This window comes from Pristiophorus japonicus, chromosome 1 (genome assembly GCF_044704955.1).
Source record: "Pristiophorus japonicus isolate sPriJap1 chromosome 1, sPriJap1.hap1, whole genome shotgun sequence".
In the NCBI taxonomy this organism is placed as follows: domain Eukaryota; kingdom Metazoa; phylum Chordata; class Chondrichthyes; family Pristiophoridae; genus Pristiophorus; species Pristiophorus japonicus.
The window spans coordinates 166,760,724-166,780,271 of NC_091977.1; the positions used below are offsets into that span (position 1 = coordinate 166,760,724).

The 19,548-nt window shown below is 43.8% G+C and overlaps 1 protein-coding gene across 1 annotated transcript in view; it reads left to right on the top strand.

The window, feature by feature from the left end:
• LOC139257678 (protein limb expression 1 homolog) overlaps positions 1-19,548 on the top strand; it is a 107,512-nt gene that overhangs the window by 74,954 nt on the left and 13,010 nt on the right. The window contains exons 3-6 of the mRNA XM_070874701.1: positions 2,503-2,643; positions 4,697-4,792; positions 10,969-11,046; positions 12,576-12,847. Of these exons, the coding sequence (XP_070730802.1) occupies positions 2,503-2,643; positions 4,697-4,792; positions 10,969-11,046; positions 12,576-12,847 (587 nt within the window). The remainder of the gene's footprint in view (positions 1-2,502; positions 2,644-4,696; positions 4,793-10,968; positions 11,047-12,575; positions 12,848-19,548) is intronic.

A 19,548-nucleotide genomic window follows, 5' to 3' on the forward strand; every position in this document is an offset into this window, starting at 1 on the left:
GGAGTGGGGGGGGAGAGCCGTTCGGTGCGTTCCCGCCGGGGTGGGGGGGGGGGGGAGAGAGCCGTTCAGTGCGTTCCCGCGGGGGCGGCGGGGGGGAGAGAGCCGTTCAGTGCGTTCCCGCCGGGGCAGGAGGGTCGTTCATTGTATTCCCGCGGGGGCGGGAGGGGGGTGGAGAGCCATTCAGTGCGTTCCCGCCGGGGCAGGAGGGTCGTTCATTGCATTCCCGCGGGGGCGGGAGGGGGGTGGAGAGCCATTCAGTGCATTCCCGCCGGGGCGGGGGAGAGCCGTTCAGTGCGTTCCCGCCGGGGCGGGGGAGAGCCGTTCAGTGCGTTCCCGCCGGGGCGGGAGAGCTGTTCAGTGTGTTCCAGCGGGGGCGGGAGGGGGGGAGAGCCGTTCAGTGCATTCCCGACGGCGGGCGGGGGTGGGGAGGGAAACGGCTGCCTCAACTTTCTGAGGCTTTCTCATTGCTGCAAGAAGCCTCAGTGCTGATGTGCTGATGGCAATGTGCTTTTATTAAAAAATGTTCAAAAATTAAACAGCTACAAAGAACTACAAAAATGGCCGAGTGCCAATGTTTCCTTCACACTGCGCGTGCGCGAGCGCTCCAACGCGCATGCGCAGCGTTGCCGGCAGGAAAAAAACTAATTTAAATAGTACCCGCCTCCTCCCACTTACAAAATCGGCGCGAGTGTAGGCTCCGCCCCCCCTGCACGCCGCGCCAGGCAGACAAGGAGCTGCAGGGCGCTCGAGAATAGCGCGGTTTTTTTTAGGCGCCGTTTTCGGCGCGAAAAACGGGCGCCCAGCTCGGAGGGGCGCCCGTTTTTTTTCGTGTGGAAACTTGGGCCCAAAAAGTTAGTATACAGGTACAGCAAGTAATCAGGAAGGCAAATGGAATGTTGGCCTTTATTGCAAGGGGGATAGAGTATAAAAGCAGAGAAGTCCTGCTGCAACAGGTGAGGCCACACCTAGAGTACTGCGTACAGTTTTGGTCTCCGTATTTAAGGAAGGATATACTTGCATTGGAGGCAGTTCAGAGAAGGTTCACTAGGTTGATTCCGGAGATGAGGAGGTTGACTTATCAAGATAGGTCGAGTAGGTTGGGCCTATACTCATAGGATTTCAGAAGAATGAGAGGTGATCTTATTGAAACATATAAGATAATGGGCTCAATTTTCCCCAATATTTGCGCCATTTCTTTTGGAGCAGGCTGCTTTTTCTGGCCTAACTTAAAAATCCCCAGTTTCCCCAATCAATTTGCACCAGCGTCACTCAGTTAGTTTTTAAGTCCATTTTTTTTTCAGCCAAAGGGGGCGTAATCTACCACCTTCGGCACTTCTGGCCATTTAGGGAAGTTTGGCCAGTTGAGAGCCACTCCAGTTCTGATTAGGCCAGCGTATGTGGTCTGTCCTGAAAAACCTTCCCTAGAGTTAAGGAAATCGGGGCAGGTAAGGAAAGCGGTGCAGCAGATGCCCGGACACACTGAAAGAATTGAAAAACACATAGAAGCAACTTACCTCCAACCCCACCCGAAGGCTGTCCGGTCCCATTCTCAGTCCCCGGTTCACACGAGAGACGAATCCGTGACCGAGAAGACCTTTTAATGTGTTGGGAGGTGGCTGTATGTTTCACTTTGCAGCCTCAACTCACATTGTGTCCCTGGTTACCATGGCAGCCTGATCTTTTTGGTGCAGATCAAGGCTCCATCCCCCTTGGGTTAGGCCACGCCAAAATGAAGAGATCCAACGGGGAAACTTACAACACTGTTTTGGGGGCGTACTTAGCCCACAAAAAATCTTCAAGTATGTCAAAAAAATGCTTTGGGGAAAATTGAGCCCTATGAGAGGGCTCGATAAGCTGGATGCAGAGAGGATATTTCCACTTATAGAGGAAACTTAAACTAGAGGGCATAGTCTCAGAATAAGGGGCCGCCCATTTAAAACTGAGATGAGGAGGAATTTATTCTCTGAGGGTTGTAAATCTGTGGAATTCTCTGCCCCCAGAGAGCTGTGGTGGCTGGGTCTTTGAATATATTTAAGGCGGAGATAGACAGATTTTTGAGTGATAAGGGAATAAAGAGTTTTGGGGAGTGGGCAGGGAAGTGGAGCTGAGTCCATGATCAGATCAGCCATGATCTTATTAAATGGTGGAGCAGGCTCAAGGGGCCAAATGGCCTACTCTTGCTCCTATTTCTTATGTTATGTTCTTGTAAGAAGGAGTGGCAATTGAAAGCCAGACATTTCCTCACAAAGAGAGAGGGAAAATCAGAGAGTGAATCAGTCCATCCTGCTCTTGTGTACCTCCTGGAAACCAGTTATGGAGAATCAAGTCAGCTGGCCATCTGTTCAGCTGGTGCATGAGAACACCCAAAGGGAGGTGGGATATGGGACACAGCACAAATATAGTATTATACCTAAGTATCTGTATACAAGTTAACCTTCCGCCACCCAGCATTTATAGCTTCCTGTTGGTTCTGTTAACCGGTATTACCATTCCTCTGTATAGTACTGTTCAACTAAGGCAGAAGCCAGAAGAGATGCAGCCAGAGTAGCCTTGGTGAACTCTGTCTTCAATGAACAGCCCTCTCGTATAATCACAATGGAATTTATCAGAAACAGCATACAGGAAGCAGTCGCCTCAGTCAGTGTAAGTACCTACATTGATTTGATTTCTCTTTAGTTGCCAATAGCAGATTATGGATAGAAACCCCTACTACTGCTTTACATGCCGATTTACAAAACTGACAGTTCAAAAAGCAGCCATTTATCCAGGGCCATGAATTTTCTCAGAGCTGCTCCCACTCTGCTGCTGTAACTTTGCTAGAAGTGTGGCAGAAACCCCACTTCCACCATACCCCCAACGAAGGTAAAGTGCCGGAGCGGGAACAGCTCCTAGGAAATTCCCAGTCAAGGTGTTATGACAAGGAAAAACAGGACATTGAACTGCATATATGACTTCTGACATGTGAAGGCAAGAAATTACAAACAGCTGGACTGAAAGTGAAAGATAACAATAATCCACAACTCCTTTTCTCTGCAACAAATCCCAACCTTCACTTCTAACCCCAAGTGGGAGGAGCTCATGGAGTTTTTCATCTCGAAGAGTGGGACTATCCTTGCAACTGCTTCAACTAATACCTCTACTTTGTCACTTTCCTGCCCCCTCAGCCCCTTACTCACCAAAACAATCACTTGTCACTCTGCAGCTTCTCTCTCATCTCCCGGTCCCCTCCAAGTTCATTTTTTCTATAGAAGCCACCTTCTGTGCTCTTGATATCCACTGCGCCCAATTCATGACTACTCAAGCACCTTTTCTAACTCAATGCTTGCTGACATTGTAAATGTCTCCCTTTGTTCAGACACTGACCCTCTCCCTACCAAAACTACTGTCAGTATTGAAAAGAAAGGAGAACGAACATGCAAGTATTTATTTTATGATATGGGGGTTGCTGGCAAGACCGATTATGTTGCCCATCCCTAACTGCCCTGAAAGGTGGTGGTGGGCCTTCTTCTTGAACCATGAGTGGTTTGATGAATCTGAATGGCTTGCAGGGTCACGTCAGAGGGCAGTTAAAAAGAAATAAAGTATTGCATTTATATAGCGCCTTTCGTGACCCCAGGATACCCCAATGTGCTTTACAGCCAATGAAGTATTTTTTGAAGTGTAATCTTTGTTGCAATGTAGGACAATGCCATCTTGCCCAGTCTGGCCGATATGTGACTCCAGTTCCATATCAATGTGATTGACTCTTAAGTTCTTCCTAGTGTCCTTATCGCCGTATCCAAATGTCGGCAGTTGTCTAGCATCCAAACACACTTTTTATGTTGGCTTCATTTCAGGAGCCAGGCCACAGGCAATAAGAAGGGAAATTCAAGAAGGCATGTTAAAGTTACATTTAAATATGACTTGCACATGATGGACAATATTTCAATGAGCACTGTCAGCCACATCGTGTGTTGTGGAACATTTCAATAGGGTTTGTAATGAGATGGGTTTTTAACATTATGAATCTCTCAGTCACCCTCAATCTCCCCGAAAATGGGCAGTACACATAAGGAAAATCTAGAGCTATGTTTCGCCATCTGTCTTGTAACTCATTGGCTGTAAAATGCTCTGGGATATGACAGGATGCTATATAAATGCAAGTTCTTTCTTTTTTCCATCTCCCACTGTTCTGTGGGGGTGAAATTGTTCTTCAGCGATGGCGCAAAACAGGCTACAATGAATCAGCAGCCTGTTTTACATCCCGCCTGATTTTCTTTTCCGTTGACGTCAAAAAATAACCTGATAATACTAAAGGTTCCACACCACAAAACTGCTATTTCTTGATGTCCAACGTTAACTGCATTGTGACCACAAAAAATGAACACGCATATCATGATCCTCGAATGCCAATGGAAAAACATGCATAATGCACTAAATGCCATTTATAATTGAAATCAACCATTTAGTTAGTTATTCATCAATTCAACCTAATAATCCAATCACATGTTTCAGCTGCTTCAGTCTCAGTTAATCATATTGCTGTATTCCTAGATTGTTTAAATGTTTTCACTAAGAGGTGTTACCATTCTTTACTTGAAAAATATTTCTCCCCTTGGAGACTCAGACTGATTGGATATCTTCATTGTTAAATATCAATGGGGCAGATACCAAAAAGACTTAATTTTGCATGTTCCTTTTTTTTCATTAGCATAAGGGCAGTACAAATGACGCAGAGGATCCTAGCACAAGCATCGGGGCTTATCACTATATGCTGGAGGCAAATAAAGGCAAAACAATGTTGGAATTTCAGGTAATATGATCATTGTTTTTTCTCTGTCTCTAACTTTTTTAAAGCTTATCATGGTATATTTTCTTGGCTTTTGACCCTGAGAATGCCTTTTCTTGGGCATAAAGACACTCTTTTACGCATCAAGTGGTTATGATCTGGAGAGGGTGGTGGAGGCAGATTCAATCATGGCTTTCAAAAGGGAGTTGGATAAGTACCTGAAGAAAAATATTTGCAGGGCTACGGGGAAAGGGCAGGGGAGTGGGACTAGCTGAGTGCTCTTGCAGAAAGCCAGCATGGGCTCAATGGGCCGAATGGTCTCCCTCCATGCTGTAATCATTCTATGATTGTATGATTGTATGAAAACAGAGGCAAAGACCCATTTTATGGGGCTTTTGTCCCCTTTTTAGTACAATGGGATACCTGGAGCTTCCTGGAAGAGACAGAGCATATATAATAGGTGCAGATTCATCGTAAAGATGCAAATAAGGTGAGAAGGAGCATTCCCAGCCTTCCGCCTCAATTTCCTGGCAATGTGGCTATGGGACCCCCAAACACAGGGACCCCCCAAACACAGGGACCCCCCAAACACAGGGACCAACCAAACAGAGGGACCTCCCAAACAGAGGGACCCCCCAAACACAAGGATCCCCAAACACAGAGACGCCCAAACAGAGGGACGCCCAAACAGAGGGACCCCCCAAACACAGCGACCCCCAAACACAGGGATCCCCAAACACAGGGACCCCCCAAACACAGGGACCCCCCCAAACACAGGGACCCCCCAAACAGAGGGACCCCCCCAAACACAAGGACCCTCAAACACAGGGATCCCCAAACAGAGGGACCCCCCCCCCCAAACACAGGGATCCAAAAACACAGAGACACCCAAACAGAGAGATGCCCAAACACAGGGACCCCCCAAACACAGGGACCCCCCCAAACACAGGGGTCCCAAAACACAGGGACCCCCAAACACAGGGACCCCCCAAACACAGGGACCCCCCCAAACACAGGGGTCCCAAAACACAGGGACCCCCAAACACAGGGACCCCCCCAAACACAGGGACCCCCCCAAACACAGGGATCCCAAAACACAGAGACACCCAAACAGAGGAACGCCCAAACAGAGGGACCCCCCCCAAACACAGGGATCCCCAAACACAGGGACCCCCCAAACACAGGGACCCACCCAAACACAGGGATCCCCAAACACAGCAACCCCCAAACACAGGGACCCCCAAAAACAAGGACCCCCAAACAGAGGGACCCCCCCAAACACAAGGACCCTCAAACACAGGGACCCCCCAAACAGAGGGATCCCAAAACACGGATCCCTCAAACACAGGGATCCCAAAACACAGGGACCCCCCAAACACAGGGACGCCCAAACACAGCCCAAGAAGATTGTGGGTGGCTTGTGCTGGCAACCCTCTCAGACCAGCGGGTTCTATTACATAGAAGATAGAAAACATAGAAAACATAGAATATAGGTGCAGGAGTAGGCCATTCGGCCCTTCGAGCCTGCACCGCCATTCAATGAGTTCATGGCTGAACATGCAACTTCAGTACCCCATTCCTGCTTTCTCGCCATACCCCTTGATCCCCCTAGTAGTAAGGACTACATCTAACTCTTTCTTGAATATATTTAGTGAATTGGCCTCAACAACTTTCTGTGGTAGAGAATTCCACAGGTTCACCACTCTCTGGGTGAAGAAGTTTCTCCTCATCTCGGTCCTAAATGGCTTACCCCTTATCCTTAGACTGTGACCCCTGGTTCTGGACTTCCCCAACATTGGGAACATTCTTCCTGCATCTACCCTGTCTAAACCCGTCAGGATTTTAAACGTTTCTATGAGATCCCCTCTCATTCGTCTGAACTCCAGTGAATACAAGCCCAGTTGATGCAATCTTTCTTGATATGTCAGTCCCGCCATCTAGGGAATCAGCCTGGTGAACCTTCGCTGCACTCCCTCAATAGCAAGAATGTCCTTCCTCAAGTTAGGAGACCAAAACTGTACACAATACTCCAGGTGTGGCCTCACCAAGGCCCTGTACAACTGTAGTAACACCTCCCTGCCCCTGTACTCAAATTCCCTCGCTCTGAAGGCCAACATGCCATTTGCTTTCTTAACCGCCTGCTGTACCTGCATGCCAACCTTCAATGACTGATGTACCATGACACCCAGGTCTCGTTGCACCTCCCCTTTTCCTAATCTGTCACCATTCAGTTAATAGTTTGTCTCTCTGTTTTTACCACCAAAGTGGATAACCTCACATTTATCCACATTATACTTCATCTGCCATGCATTTTTCCACTCACGTAACCTATCCAAGTCACTCTGCAGCCTCATAGCATCCTCCTCACTGCTCACACTTCCACCCAACTTAGTGTCATCCGCAAATTTGGAGATACTACGTTTAATTCCCTCGTCTAAATCATTAATGTACAATGTAAACAGCTGGGGCCCCAGCACAGAACCTTGCAGTACCCCACTAGTCACTGCCTGCCATTCTGAAAAGTACCCATTTACTCCTACTCTTTGCTTTCTGTCTGACAACCAGTTCTCAATCCATGTCAGCACACTACCCCCAATCCCATGTGCTTTAACTTTTCACATTAATCTCCTGTGTGGGACCTTGTTGAAAGCCTTCTGAAAGTCCAAATACACCACATCAACTGGTTCTCCCTTGTCCACTCTACTGGAAACATCCTCAAAAAATTCCAGAAGATTTGTCAAGCATGATTTCCCTTTCACAAATCCATGCTGACTTGGACCTATCATGTCACCTCTTTCCAAATGCGCTGCTATGACATCCTTAATAATTAATTCCATCATTTAACTACTACCGATGTCAGGCTGACCGGTCTATAATTCCCTGCTTTCTCTCTCCCTCCTTTTTTAAAAAGTGGGGTTACATTGGCTACCCTCCACTCCATAGGAACTGATCAGAGTCTATGGAATGTTGGAAAATGACTGTCAATGCATCCGCTATTTCCAAGGCCACCTCCTTAAGTACTCCGGGATGCAGACCATCAGGCCCTGGGGATTTATCAGCCTTCAATCCCATTAATTTCCCCAACACAATTTCCCGACTAATAAGGACTTCCCTCAGTTCCTCCTTCTTATTAGACCCTCTGACCCTTTTTATATCCGGAAGGTTGTTTGTGTCCTCCTTAGTGAATACCGAACCAAAGTACTTGTTCAATTGGTCTGCCATTTCTTTGTTCCCAGTTATGACTTGCCCTGATTCTGACTGCAGGGGACCTACATTTGTCTTTACTAACCTTTTTCTCTTTACATATCTATAGAAGCTTTTGCAGTCCATTTTAATGTTTCCTGCAAGCTTCCTCTCGTACTCTATTTTCCCTGCCCTAATCAAACCCTTTGTCCTCCTCTGCTGAGTTCTAAATTTCTCCCAGTCCCCGGGCTCGCTGCTATTTCTGGCCAATTTATATGCTACTTCCTTGGCTTTAATACTATCCCTGATTTCCCTTGATAGCCACGGTTGAGCCACCTTCCCTTTTTTATTTTTACGCCAGACAGGGATGTACAATTGTTGTAGTTCATCCATGCGGTCTCTAAATGTCTGCCATTGCCCATCCACAGTGAACCCCTTAAGCATCATTCACCAATCTATTCTAGCCAATTCACGCCACATACCTTCAAAGTTACCCTTCTTTAAGTTCTAGACCATGGTCTCTGAATTAACTGTTTCATTCTCCATCCTAATAAAGAATTCCACAATATTATGGTCACTCTTCCCCAAGGGGCCTCGCACAACGAGATTGCTAATTAATCCTCTCTCTGATTACACAACACCCAGTCTAAGATGGCCTCCCCCCTAGTTGGCTTCTCGACATATTGGTCTAAAAAACCATCCCTTATACATTCCAGGAAATCCTCCTCCACCGTATTGTTTCCAGTTTGGTTAGCCCAATCTATATGCATATTAAAGTCACCCATGATAACTGCTGCACCTTTATTATTTGCAAAGTTATGCACCTGGTCATTCTCTCTCTCTTCCTATGGAATGTGTTTGGTTTCTATTTGGTGCTATACCTCCTATTAATTGGCTCAGCTGGGATCATATACTTAGACTATGGCATGAGCCAGAATCACATTTCTCTCCAGCACAGCTTGTTACACATCTACCCGCTACATCAGCAGGAATCCATGTTGTTCAGCAACAGTACTGTGTCTCCAATAGTCACTATGTCAGATCACAGCTTGTTAAAATGATCTCTTCTGCATTCAACCATGATATACAGTAGGCACAACTCCTTAACTGTTGATTAGTCAAATGAATGAGAAAGAATTTAGAGACATATTTTAGAACAGAGGAAATTAAGGGGTGATTTGAGAGATGTGTTCAAAATGATGATGGGATTGGATAGAATCGATAGAAACTGCCTATTTCCAATGGCAGAGAATAGGGGGACATAGATATAAAATTAAATATGAGATTTAGGACACGAACCAGAAGAAGCTTTTTTTACACAGAGGTTGTGAGGCTGCTAACTAACTACCATAGTTTGTTATTCAAGCAGAGACCATGTCAACATTTAAGAATAGGAAAGAAAGAGAAATAAATAGATATGGGAAAAGGAGGGGCATATGGTGTGGAAGATAAATACCAGTGTGGACAGGTTAGGCCAAACTGCCTGTTTCTGTGTTATAATTTCTATATAATTCGAATAAATGTCACTTTCCCAAAAATTATGGATTGATTCTCATGACCCATAAATTGTACTTATTACTGACTGGGAGAAGGATAAGACAATCCTATTTTTTGGGGTGTTCAATTACCTTGGCTCCTTTTCTCGTCCCTCTCATGACCACATCAACAAAAAAGTGACAATTTAATGTAACTTTGTAGCTTGTTTTATCAGCTCAGCTGACACTATGGCCAAGAGTTTCTGCTTTGGGCACAATCGACGATCCGGGCGCAAATTACTTTCAAAATTGCGCTAGTTTTAAGAAATAGTTTTTTTGCTCAAGTTTCTGCTCAAACTCATTTGCATATCGCCAAACTTAAAATCTGCCATGAATCAGGGCAATTGGACAGCATTTCAGAATACAATTTTGTTTAAAAAAATCATGCATTAAAAACATTCCTTGATATATTTAGGAGTGATATCCTGGTGAAATTTTATTAATACAGCTGAAAGAGTTTATCACAAAAATAAGCATTTTTAATCAGTGTGTACACCACCTGCGAGTAACCTGATTCTGAATAACTGAAAATGATTTTTAAAAACTATACAGATCCATTTACTAGTTATATTGGTGTACAGTAGTCAGTCTCTTAATAAATTAAAACAAATTAAGTGTGCCTATTAGTGCTCTTGTGCCTGAAAAAAAATAGCTTAATTTTCAGAGCCGCCTCGAAGGCCTGCAAACGAGCGCAATTAGCGGAAACTCGCCATGGTGATTAATTCGATCCGGGAGTGTGGCTAGTTTTTTTTTGGTGGGGGGGGGAGGGGGAACTTCCAGGTCGATGCTTTTTAAACCAGCGCAAAAGATTGGGGAAAACTTGATTTGTGTTGAACGTAATTTACGCTTGAAATTCCTTGATCTTTTGTGCTGGTTTAGCTGACTTCGGGCGAATTGTGCGGAAAAAACCAGCACAACCTAGCAGAGACTCCTGCCCTATTTTTCTGAATCTGTTTGGATGCATTTCTTTCTTCTTTCATTAAAATTGCTATTAAATACACTAATCCCTGTACTAATAAAGTAAATCATTAATTTTCCCCAAAAATCTATAATTTATTACTTCCATTCTGCCAGTGCAGAGGTTGTAAACCTCTGCGGGCTTGACAGGGTAAATGCTGAGCAGCTATTTCCCCTGGCTGGAGAGTTTAGAACTAGGGGTCATATCTCAGGATAAGGAGTCGGCCATTTAAGACTCAGATGAGGAGAAATTTCTTCACTCAGATGATTGTGAATCTTTGGAATTCTCCCAGAGGGCAGTAGATGCTCAGTCATTGAGTATATTCAAGACTGAGATCACTACATTTTTGGGCACTAAGGGAATCAAAGGATATGGGGTTAGGGCGGGAAAGTGGAGATGATGTAGAAGATCAGCCATGGTCTTATTGAATGGTGAAGCAGGCTCGAGATGCCATATGGTTCACTCCTACTCCTAATTTCTTATGTTCTTATGTAAACAAAGCTTGTTCTCTCTTTTTTTTGCAGGAATTAATGACAGTCTTTCAACTGTTGCACTGGAATGGAAGCTTGAAAATTCTGAGAGAAAGAAAGTGTTCCCGACAGGTAATGGTGTTGCTACAAAAGTAGGCATGAAGCAGTGATTAGTAACTGATGCTTACTCTAACAAATTAAATAAATATAAGCTTAATACTTTATTTCACTTAAAAAAAAAATTGGAACCCCAATATCCATCCGGCAAATGCTGGGCATGCTCAAAAGTCTTTGGGGGAGAAATTGGGAAGCGTCCCGTTTGGGACGCTAACTTTGGAAAGCTGGGAAAAGTAGCGGTAGGTGCTCAGGATTCCCAGCTTTTAAACATTTGATGTTTGTGCTCCAAGAAGGAAGTGGAGCGCAAAATCAAGCTAAAGGCCTCAAGCGGGGCGGTAGTTGTGCATCGTTGCACAATGTCCTGTGCAGCACTGCCGTGTTCCAAGGCTCCTTCCCTCCCTTAAAGTGAAGGGCCAACGCTGCAGGCTCTGCACTAGGACCAGTGAGATGGTCCCTGACAGCAGCCGCAATCCGGCCCGATAAGCCCGATACACTGCAGCAGAGTGGCGGGCTGATCGATCGCGGCCCAGGAGAAATAAAATAAATTGGAAATTTTTTTTAAAATTTTGCTAGTTACCTCAGCAACCTCCCCTTTAACTTTCGCCCCTGAAGCTCCAGGCCTCCAGAACAATGCCTCCTGCAGCTGTCTGTGTTTTCACACGGCAATGCTGCAGGGGTGGAACCAAAGTTTGGGTCCGGGGACACTACTAGGGCGATGCGCACGGTGATGGCGTTACAATCTCCAGATGCACCGCCACTGCAAACCTCTCGCCGAAGTTAGTGGGAGTTGATCATCTCGCCATCCTGGTTGGTAAGTCGCTTGCGCCCCGTTATCGCCCCCTGAAGGCGATAACGGGAGGCACTAAGGAGGGCAATTTCTAGACCTTTAACTTTAAATCATAATTTCTTTGCTTCCGATTCACTCCCTCACTAGTCTGCTGACTTTGCTCTTTCGCTGAGGCCTCTGCTCCATTGCCTTGACCTGATTCAGCCCTTCAACTTCCTTTCTGCTGCTGCATCCTTTCTCTGGTTTCTATCATCATTCCTTAAATGCTCAACACCCCAGAACAATGCGTATACATATCTCGCTGTTACATGCAGCAAAGGCTGTATCTAAGTGTGGCTGTTACATCTAGCATTGCCTTGATACATGTCCAACTGTCTCCCCAGTACTGTCTGTATACATGCTCTCTGGCATAGAGTGTGCATATGCGTACCTGTCACAGTCTGCAGTACAAAAGGTGTAGCTCAGTATCTCATTAGCACAGAATGTATTTCAACAACAGCACAGTCACTAGTAATGTATGATATATGTTTCTTATCGAAAAATACACTCAATAGATGACAGTAAGAAATGCAAAATATGTAGGAACAATAACTACTTTATAAATATGTATTGTGAAACATGTTTGTTATCTTACATTTTATCAAAATCTGCTATTATAGGGGCACAAAATATCAAAACTTTCCTAATTGATTTTTATACCATAGATTACAGTGCCGACATTATGTTTTAAAATGTACTCTTCTTTTCTTTTCCACAGGATGTCATTTCCTATTATTCCAAACAATCTTTGGATGACTGTATGAGAAGTCAGATGGCACTTGATTGGATTTTGAAGGAGAAGATGATACCAGAAATGATCTCTGAGGAGCTCGAATCTTCACTCAAAGACCTAGAGAAAGCCAGGGAAACTGGACGTGAGTTGCGGTTCCACAAAGAAAAGAAAGAAATTCTGACACTGGCTCTCAGTCAGATTGGGTCAGGATCTGACAGTGTTCAACTGTGTGAACAGAACACGTGTGATTCCAATTGGTTAGGATTGTGCACAAATTTAGCAACCTAGCACAATTCATTCAGAACAGGAATTTATAACCATGATCAAGCTAACATGTGCTTTTCCTACATAAAAACTCCTCCTGACAGCACAACGGTCAACAACTAACACCGGGACTGGCCACGGAGATCATTATCATCACAAAACCTTGCAGTTGCCACAGAGAAATGTGAATGGCAGCAATATGTACAGGACAGTGTAATAATTAGGAATAATCTATACATAGAAACCACATAAGGCCTGGTACCCATCGTATAGCATTCTAATCATGTTACTTGTTCATGCCATAATTGTTATGTATATAATAACTCGATAGATTGAATACTGTAAATTCATTCAGGTGCAAACCTGGCTCAACTTTATTCGGGCCCAAAGTGCCCACATTACATGGTGGCTTGCTTTATATACCTGGGCCACACACACGTACATACAGCCCCATGACCTCCGGCAGTGGCGCCCCCTGGTGGCTAGTAACCCCAAGCATACATACATGACAACAATGTTTGTATCATCATTGTTATTGCTATATTATTTTATTTATGTCATAACTGTATCTTGTACAAACCTAGTTCAGCTGTTCTCATTGTACTAAGTGCAATTTTGCTACATAAAGAAAGATTCACTTTGCATACAGAACTCGATAGAAATTACAACATGGAAACCAACCATTTGACCCTAACAAGTCTGTGTTTATCCTTTACGTGAGCATTAGTTTTAATCCCATTTTTCTTTATTCCCCTTTCCTTCAAACACCTATCTAATTTATTCTTAAATATTAACGTGAGCCAGGAATATCCTTGGGGCTTCTCCCATTCCGCTGGCATAACTGCGGCTGAAGTTCAGCAGAAACGGGGTTTCTTTTGATGTGGTGGAGCGGGTGAAGTGCCAAAAGAAATTCAGCCCCTCCCCACCTTGCTCTACTCACTAACTCTGGTAGTGCATTCCATGCTTCACAATCCACTCTGTAAAAAAATGTTTCTCCTGCTCTCTGTCCTGAATCTTACTTCTATATCTCCACTCTCTACACCCCTGGAAACAGCCTGTTTCTATCCATTCTGTCCTATCCCTTCATGATTTTAAACACCACTATGTAATCTCCTTTGTTCTGATATAAACAGCCTTAATTTTTAATTCTTTCTTCATATTTGTATTTCCTCAGGCCGGGTAGCACCCTAGTTAATCTGCACTGTACACTCTCTATTGCCTTAACATCCTTCCCTTAGTGTGGAGTCCAAAACTGCAAATGTGGCTTTACTAAGGTTCTATACAGGTTCACCATTATACCTCAATTTTTATATTCTAATCCTCTTGCTATAAAAATACAGTATTTAATTAACGATATCCACATGAAATGCTGCTTTTAACGACTTGTGAACCTAAATCTCCAAATTCTTCAGCTTTTTCACATCACCCAGTATTCCCGCATTCAAAGTGTAGTTATTGGGCTGGAATTTCAGCTCATTTGTGCCTCGATTAGCCCCCGGTGGGGCGTTAAATGCTGTTTTTGGGTGTTATGCCAGGCATCCAGGATTTACCGCCCGGCTGGAATATTTGGCTACTGGTTTGCTCCGACGCAAAAACTTATCACCCCAACCTCTGTTTTTAGCATGAAGGTGATGTCAATCGTTGTGCAATGTTGCGCTAGCACCCTGGTTGGAACATTCGACCTCAACGCCTCATTTAACGCCCGCCCCAGGAAATGCCTGAAAAAAACAGGCGGTCCCTGGGTGTGGCAGCCGGTATTGGCAGCATTTTTAAATGGAGGGAAGAGGATCCTACATCACAGGTCACATTGACTATAACGGTTGCGCACATAATGCTGTGTGAAGCTCCAACTTGCAAACTTCACTTTTATCTGCCATTACAGTGCCCTTACAACTTCAGTGAGAAAATTTAATGGGGGCATTCCTAGTTCCCCAGCGTATCATGCTCCATGCTATTACCAGGTGGTATCAAGCTAGAGGAAGGACTTTTGGCCATGTCGGCCCACGGATGATGAGAGGCCGAAGACGTCCAGGGAGGAGGGCTTATCCCCCACGGGTTTACAAGCACCAATGCTCAGGAACAGTGTGTGAGAAGGCTACGCTTCCGAAAGGAAGTGCTAACAGAGATATGCCATCTCCAACAGGCAGACGGATGCCTGCACCATTCTGGAAGCAGCTGTTATATATGTAATAACTCACTAGACTGAATACTGTAAACTAACACAGGTACAAACATGGCTCTGCTTTATTCGGGCCCAAAGTGATTATATTACAAGATGGCTTGCCTTTTATACCTGGGCCGCACACATGTGCGAAAGGCCCAATGACCTCCGGCAGTCGCACCACCTGGTGGCTAGTAACCCCAAGCATACATACATGACAATATCCCACTTTAAAATATTAATAACAGTCTTTTCACAAATTGAGATGGTCCGGGGCTTTCCGCTCCTGAGTTAATCATCTCAGTTCAACTCCAGCCTTGGGCAAGCATTCTGAGTCTGTTATGACTGGGGCTGGGTAGCCGATCTGATGGGAGTGGCAATGGCCATGTTAGGGATTGAAAGTCCAGATTCACTGATGACAGCGGAGTCCTCCGATGACTGAGTGTAGGTTGGTTGGTCACTGATTATGTCTTCCTCAGACTGTTCCGGTTCATCCGTGTGCCGCAGCTTTATCTGATCAACATGTTTCCTGCATGTCTGCCCATTCTTGAGCTTGACAATAAACACCGTATTACCCTCCTTAGCCATAACAGTACCGGCGATCCACTTGGGACCTTGACCATAATTTAGTACATACACAGGATCGTTAACAGAAATGTCGCGTGACACAGCAGCGCGATCATGATACCATTGCTGACTTTGATGTCTGTATTCAACATGATCATTCAAGTCAGGGTGGACGAGAGAGAGCCTGGTCTTGAGACCTCTCTTCATCAATAGTTCAGCAAGAGAGACCCCGCTAAACGTATGGTGTCTTGTCCTGTAACTAAGCAATATGCATGACAAGCGAGTCTGCAGTGAACCTTGAGTTATACATTTCATACTCTGCTTGATGGTTTGGACATCACGCTCTGCTTGACCATTAGATGCAGGTTTGAATTGTGCTGACCTCACATGTTTGATACCATTGAGTTTCATGAACTCTTGAAACGCCAGACTAGTGAAGCAGGGTCCGTTGTCGCTTACAATGATGTCGGGCAGACCATGAGTGGCAAACATGACATGAAGGCTCTCAATGGTAGCTGTGGATGTGCTGGATGACATGATTGTACACTCTATCCACTTGGAATATGCATCCACCTCAACTAAAAACATCTTTCCCAGGAAGGGACCTGCAAAGTCGATGTGGATCCTGGACCATGGTTTAGATGGCCATGACCACAGACTCAGCGGCGATTCCACTGGTGCTTGACTTAGGTGCATGCAATTGTTGCACTGATGCACACATCATTCCAGATCAGAGTCAATTCCAAGCCACCATACATGAGACCTGGCAATGGCTTTCATCATGACAATACCGGGATGAGTGCTATGTAGATCATGCACAAATTCCTCCCAGCCTTGCATCAAGACTGCTGAAAAATAATTGCTTTTTCTGGGCCTAAGAGAAGGAAATGGGCACTACGGATGCCATTTTGAACTTTGGAGGAAGGGTGGAGAATTAGTTTTGCATTATTTAGAGAGTAAAATTGAAGAAAATTGTATTCAACTATTTGGGACAGGGAATATAAATAGGTATTATCAACTTATTTTTGGGTAAATAGTTTTCATATGCTGAAATTATTTTGTAAATAGCTTTTACATAGTGAAGTTATTTAATGAACGTAGAGAGTACAGAGAGTGCATAGTACAGTGATTATAGAGTAGAGAGATTATTAAAATTAGTGAAAGTAATTATCGATAGTGATGGGGCCCATGCTTTCCCTGCCTTTAATTGTAACTGCTCACACACTTATTACTGAAAGGATCAATCGAAGAGGTGGCAGAGAAATGTGTAGACGGAGACGAAGACAGAGGAGGAGACTGTACAGCCAACGAAGGTACTTGGAAAAGCAATCTTACCTGAACTTGTCTGAAAATGTTTGTCTGAGGAGGCTGCGATTCCGGAAGGAGGTCATCAATGAGATATGTCAACTCGTCAAGGATGATCTGCAGTCTTCCAGCACCATCAGAACTGCACTGTCCATTGAGGTGAAGGTTACTGCCGCCTTAGCCTTTTACGCATCGGGATCTTTTCAGGCTTCAGCTGGCGACATCTGCCATATCTCTCAGCACACTACACACTGCTGCATTCGACAGGTGACTGAAGTCCTTTACACTCACAGGATGGACTTCATAAGCTTCCCAGTGACCAGGGAGGCACAGACCAAGAGGACTTTGGGTTTCTCGAGAATAGCAGACTTCCCCAAGGTGCATGGAGCAATAGACTGCACGCACATTGCCCTGAAAGCACCCTTAAAGAACGCAGAGGTGTTTCGTAATAGAAAGGGGTTCCACTCCCTAAATGTGCAGCTTGTTGTCGACCACAATCAAACAATCATGACAGTAAATGCTACATTTCCTGGCAGCATCCATGATGTGCACATCTTACGTGAAAGTGCTATCCCTGACCTGTTTGCCAATCAGCCAGAAGGTCACGGTTGGATGCTGGGGGATAAAGGATATGGCCTTGCCAGTTGGCTCATGACCCCTCTGCGTAATCCTGTCACTGAAGCACAGAGACGGTATAATGAAAGTCACATAGCGACTCGCAACATCGTTGAAAAGCCAATTGGAGTCCTAAGGCAGCACTTCAGATGCCTGGATCATTCTGGAGACAGCCTCCAGTACCACCCTGATCAGGTAGCAGAGTTTATTGTGGTGTGTTGCATGCTGCATAACCTAGCTATAAAGAGAGGACAAATAATGTCAGATCATGCTGCAGGTCCACCTCCAGAAGATGAGACAGATGAGGCAGCCGGCGAGGATGTAGAGGAGGAACAGGCGGGAGAGGACGTGGGAGAGGACATAGGGGAGTTTAATCAGCCTGGCGATCTAGCACCGGTACCAGCACACCTTTCCCGAGGACCAGTAGCCAGTGGCAGTTACACGGCTGCTAAGCTTTTGCGTCAGCAGCTCATTAATGAACACTTTGCATAAACTATTATTGTTGATATTCAAATGTTCAAATACAGTTACGGTTAATGAAAAGTTTCATTTCCGTGGTGTTTCCTTGTTGTCTTTGCTGCACTGGCCTATCATCTGAATTAGTTTAAGTAAAGTTTAAGGTACTGACAAGGTAAAAGTACTGGCATAAAAACAGAATAAACAAACAAATATGCATGAAAAACTATATGTTTCAAAACTAATGTAACTAAGAGAGAAGGCACAAAAGTTGTAGAAAACCTTTTTTTTATTAACAAACATAATTTTTTTTTATGAACTAATGAACAACACCCTCCCTCCAACCCCCCACACCAACCCACCCTTCCCTCAAATCCCCAAAACATTAGAAGAAGAAATTGAACATTTAAGTATTAATAACGTGAACATTTAAGTAATGATAACAAGTGATCATTTAAGTGATGATAACAAGTGACCATTTCAGTAATGATAACAAGTGACCATTTAAGTGATGATAACAAGTGACCATTTCAATAATGATAACAAGTAACCATTTAAGTAACAATAACAAGTGACCATTTAAGTGATGATAACAAGTGACCATTTCAGTAATGATAACAAGTGACCATTTAAGTGATGATAACAAGTGACCATTTAAATAACAATAACAAGTGACCATTTAAGTGATGATAACAAGTGACCATTTCAGTAATGATAACAAGTGACCATTTCAATAGTGATAACAAGTGACCATTTAAGTAATGAAACCAAGTGACCATTTAAGTAATGAAACCAAGTGACCATTTAAGTAATAATAACAAGTGACCATTTAAGTGATGAACCATTTAAGTAACAATAACAAGTGACCATTTAAGTGATGATAACAAGTGACCATTTCAGTAATGATAACAAGTGACCATTTAAGTGATGATAACAAGTGACCATTTCAATAATGATAACAAGTGACCATTTAAATAACAATAACAAGTGACCATTTAAGTGATGATAACAAGTGACCATTTCAGTAATGATAACAAGTGACCATTTCAATAATGATAACAAGTGACCATTTAAGTAATGAAACCAAGTGACCATTTAAGTAATAATAACAAGTGACCATTTAAGTGATGAACCATTTAAGTAACAATAACAAGTGACCATTTAAGTGATGATAACAAGTGACCATTTAGGTGATGGAACCAAGTGACCATTTAAGTAATAATAACAAGTGACCATTTAAGTGATGATAACAAGTGACCATTTAAGTGATGAACCATTTAAGTAACAATAACAAGTGACCATTTAAGTAACAATAACAAGTGACCATTTAAGTAACAATAACAAGTGACTATTTAAGTGATGATAACAAGTGACCATTTAAGTGATGATAACAAGTGACCATTTCAATAATGATAACAAGTGACCATTTAAGTGATGGAACCAAGTGACCATTTAAGTAATAATAACAAGTGACCATTTAAGTGATGATAACAAGTGACCATTTCAGTCATGATAACAAGTGACCATTTAAGTGATGATAACAAGTGACCATTTCAATAATGATAAGTGACCATTTAAGTAACAATAACA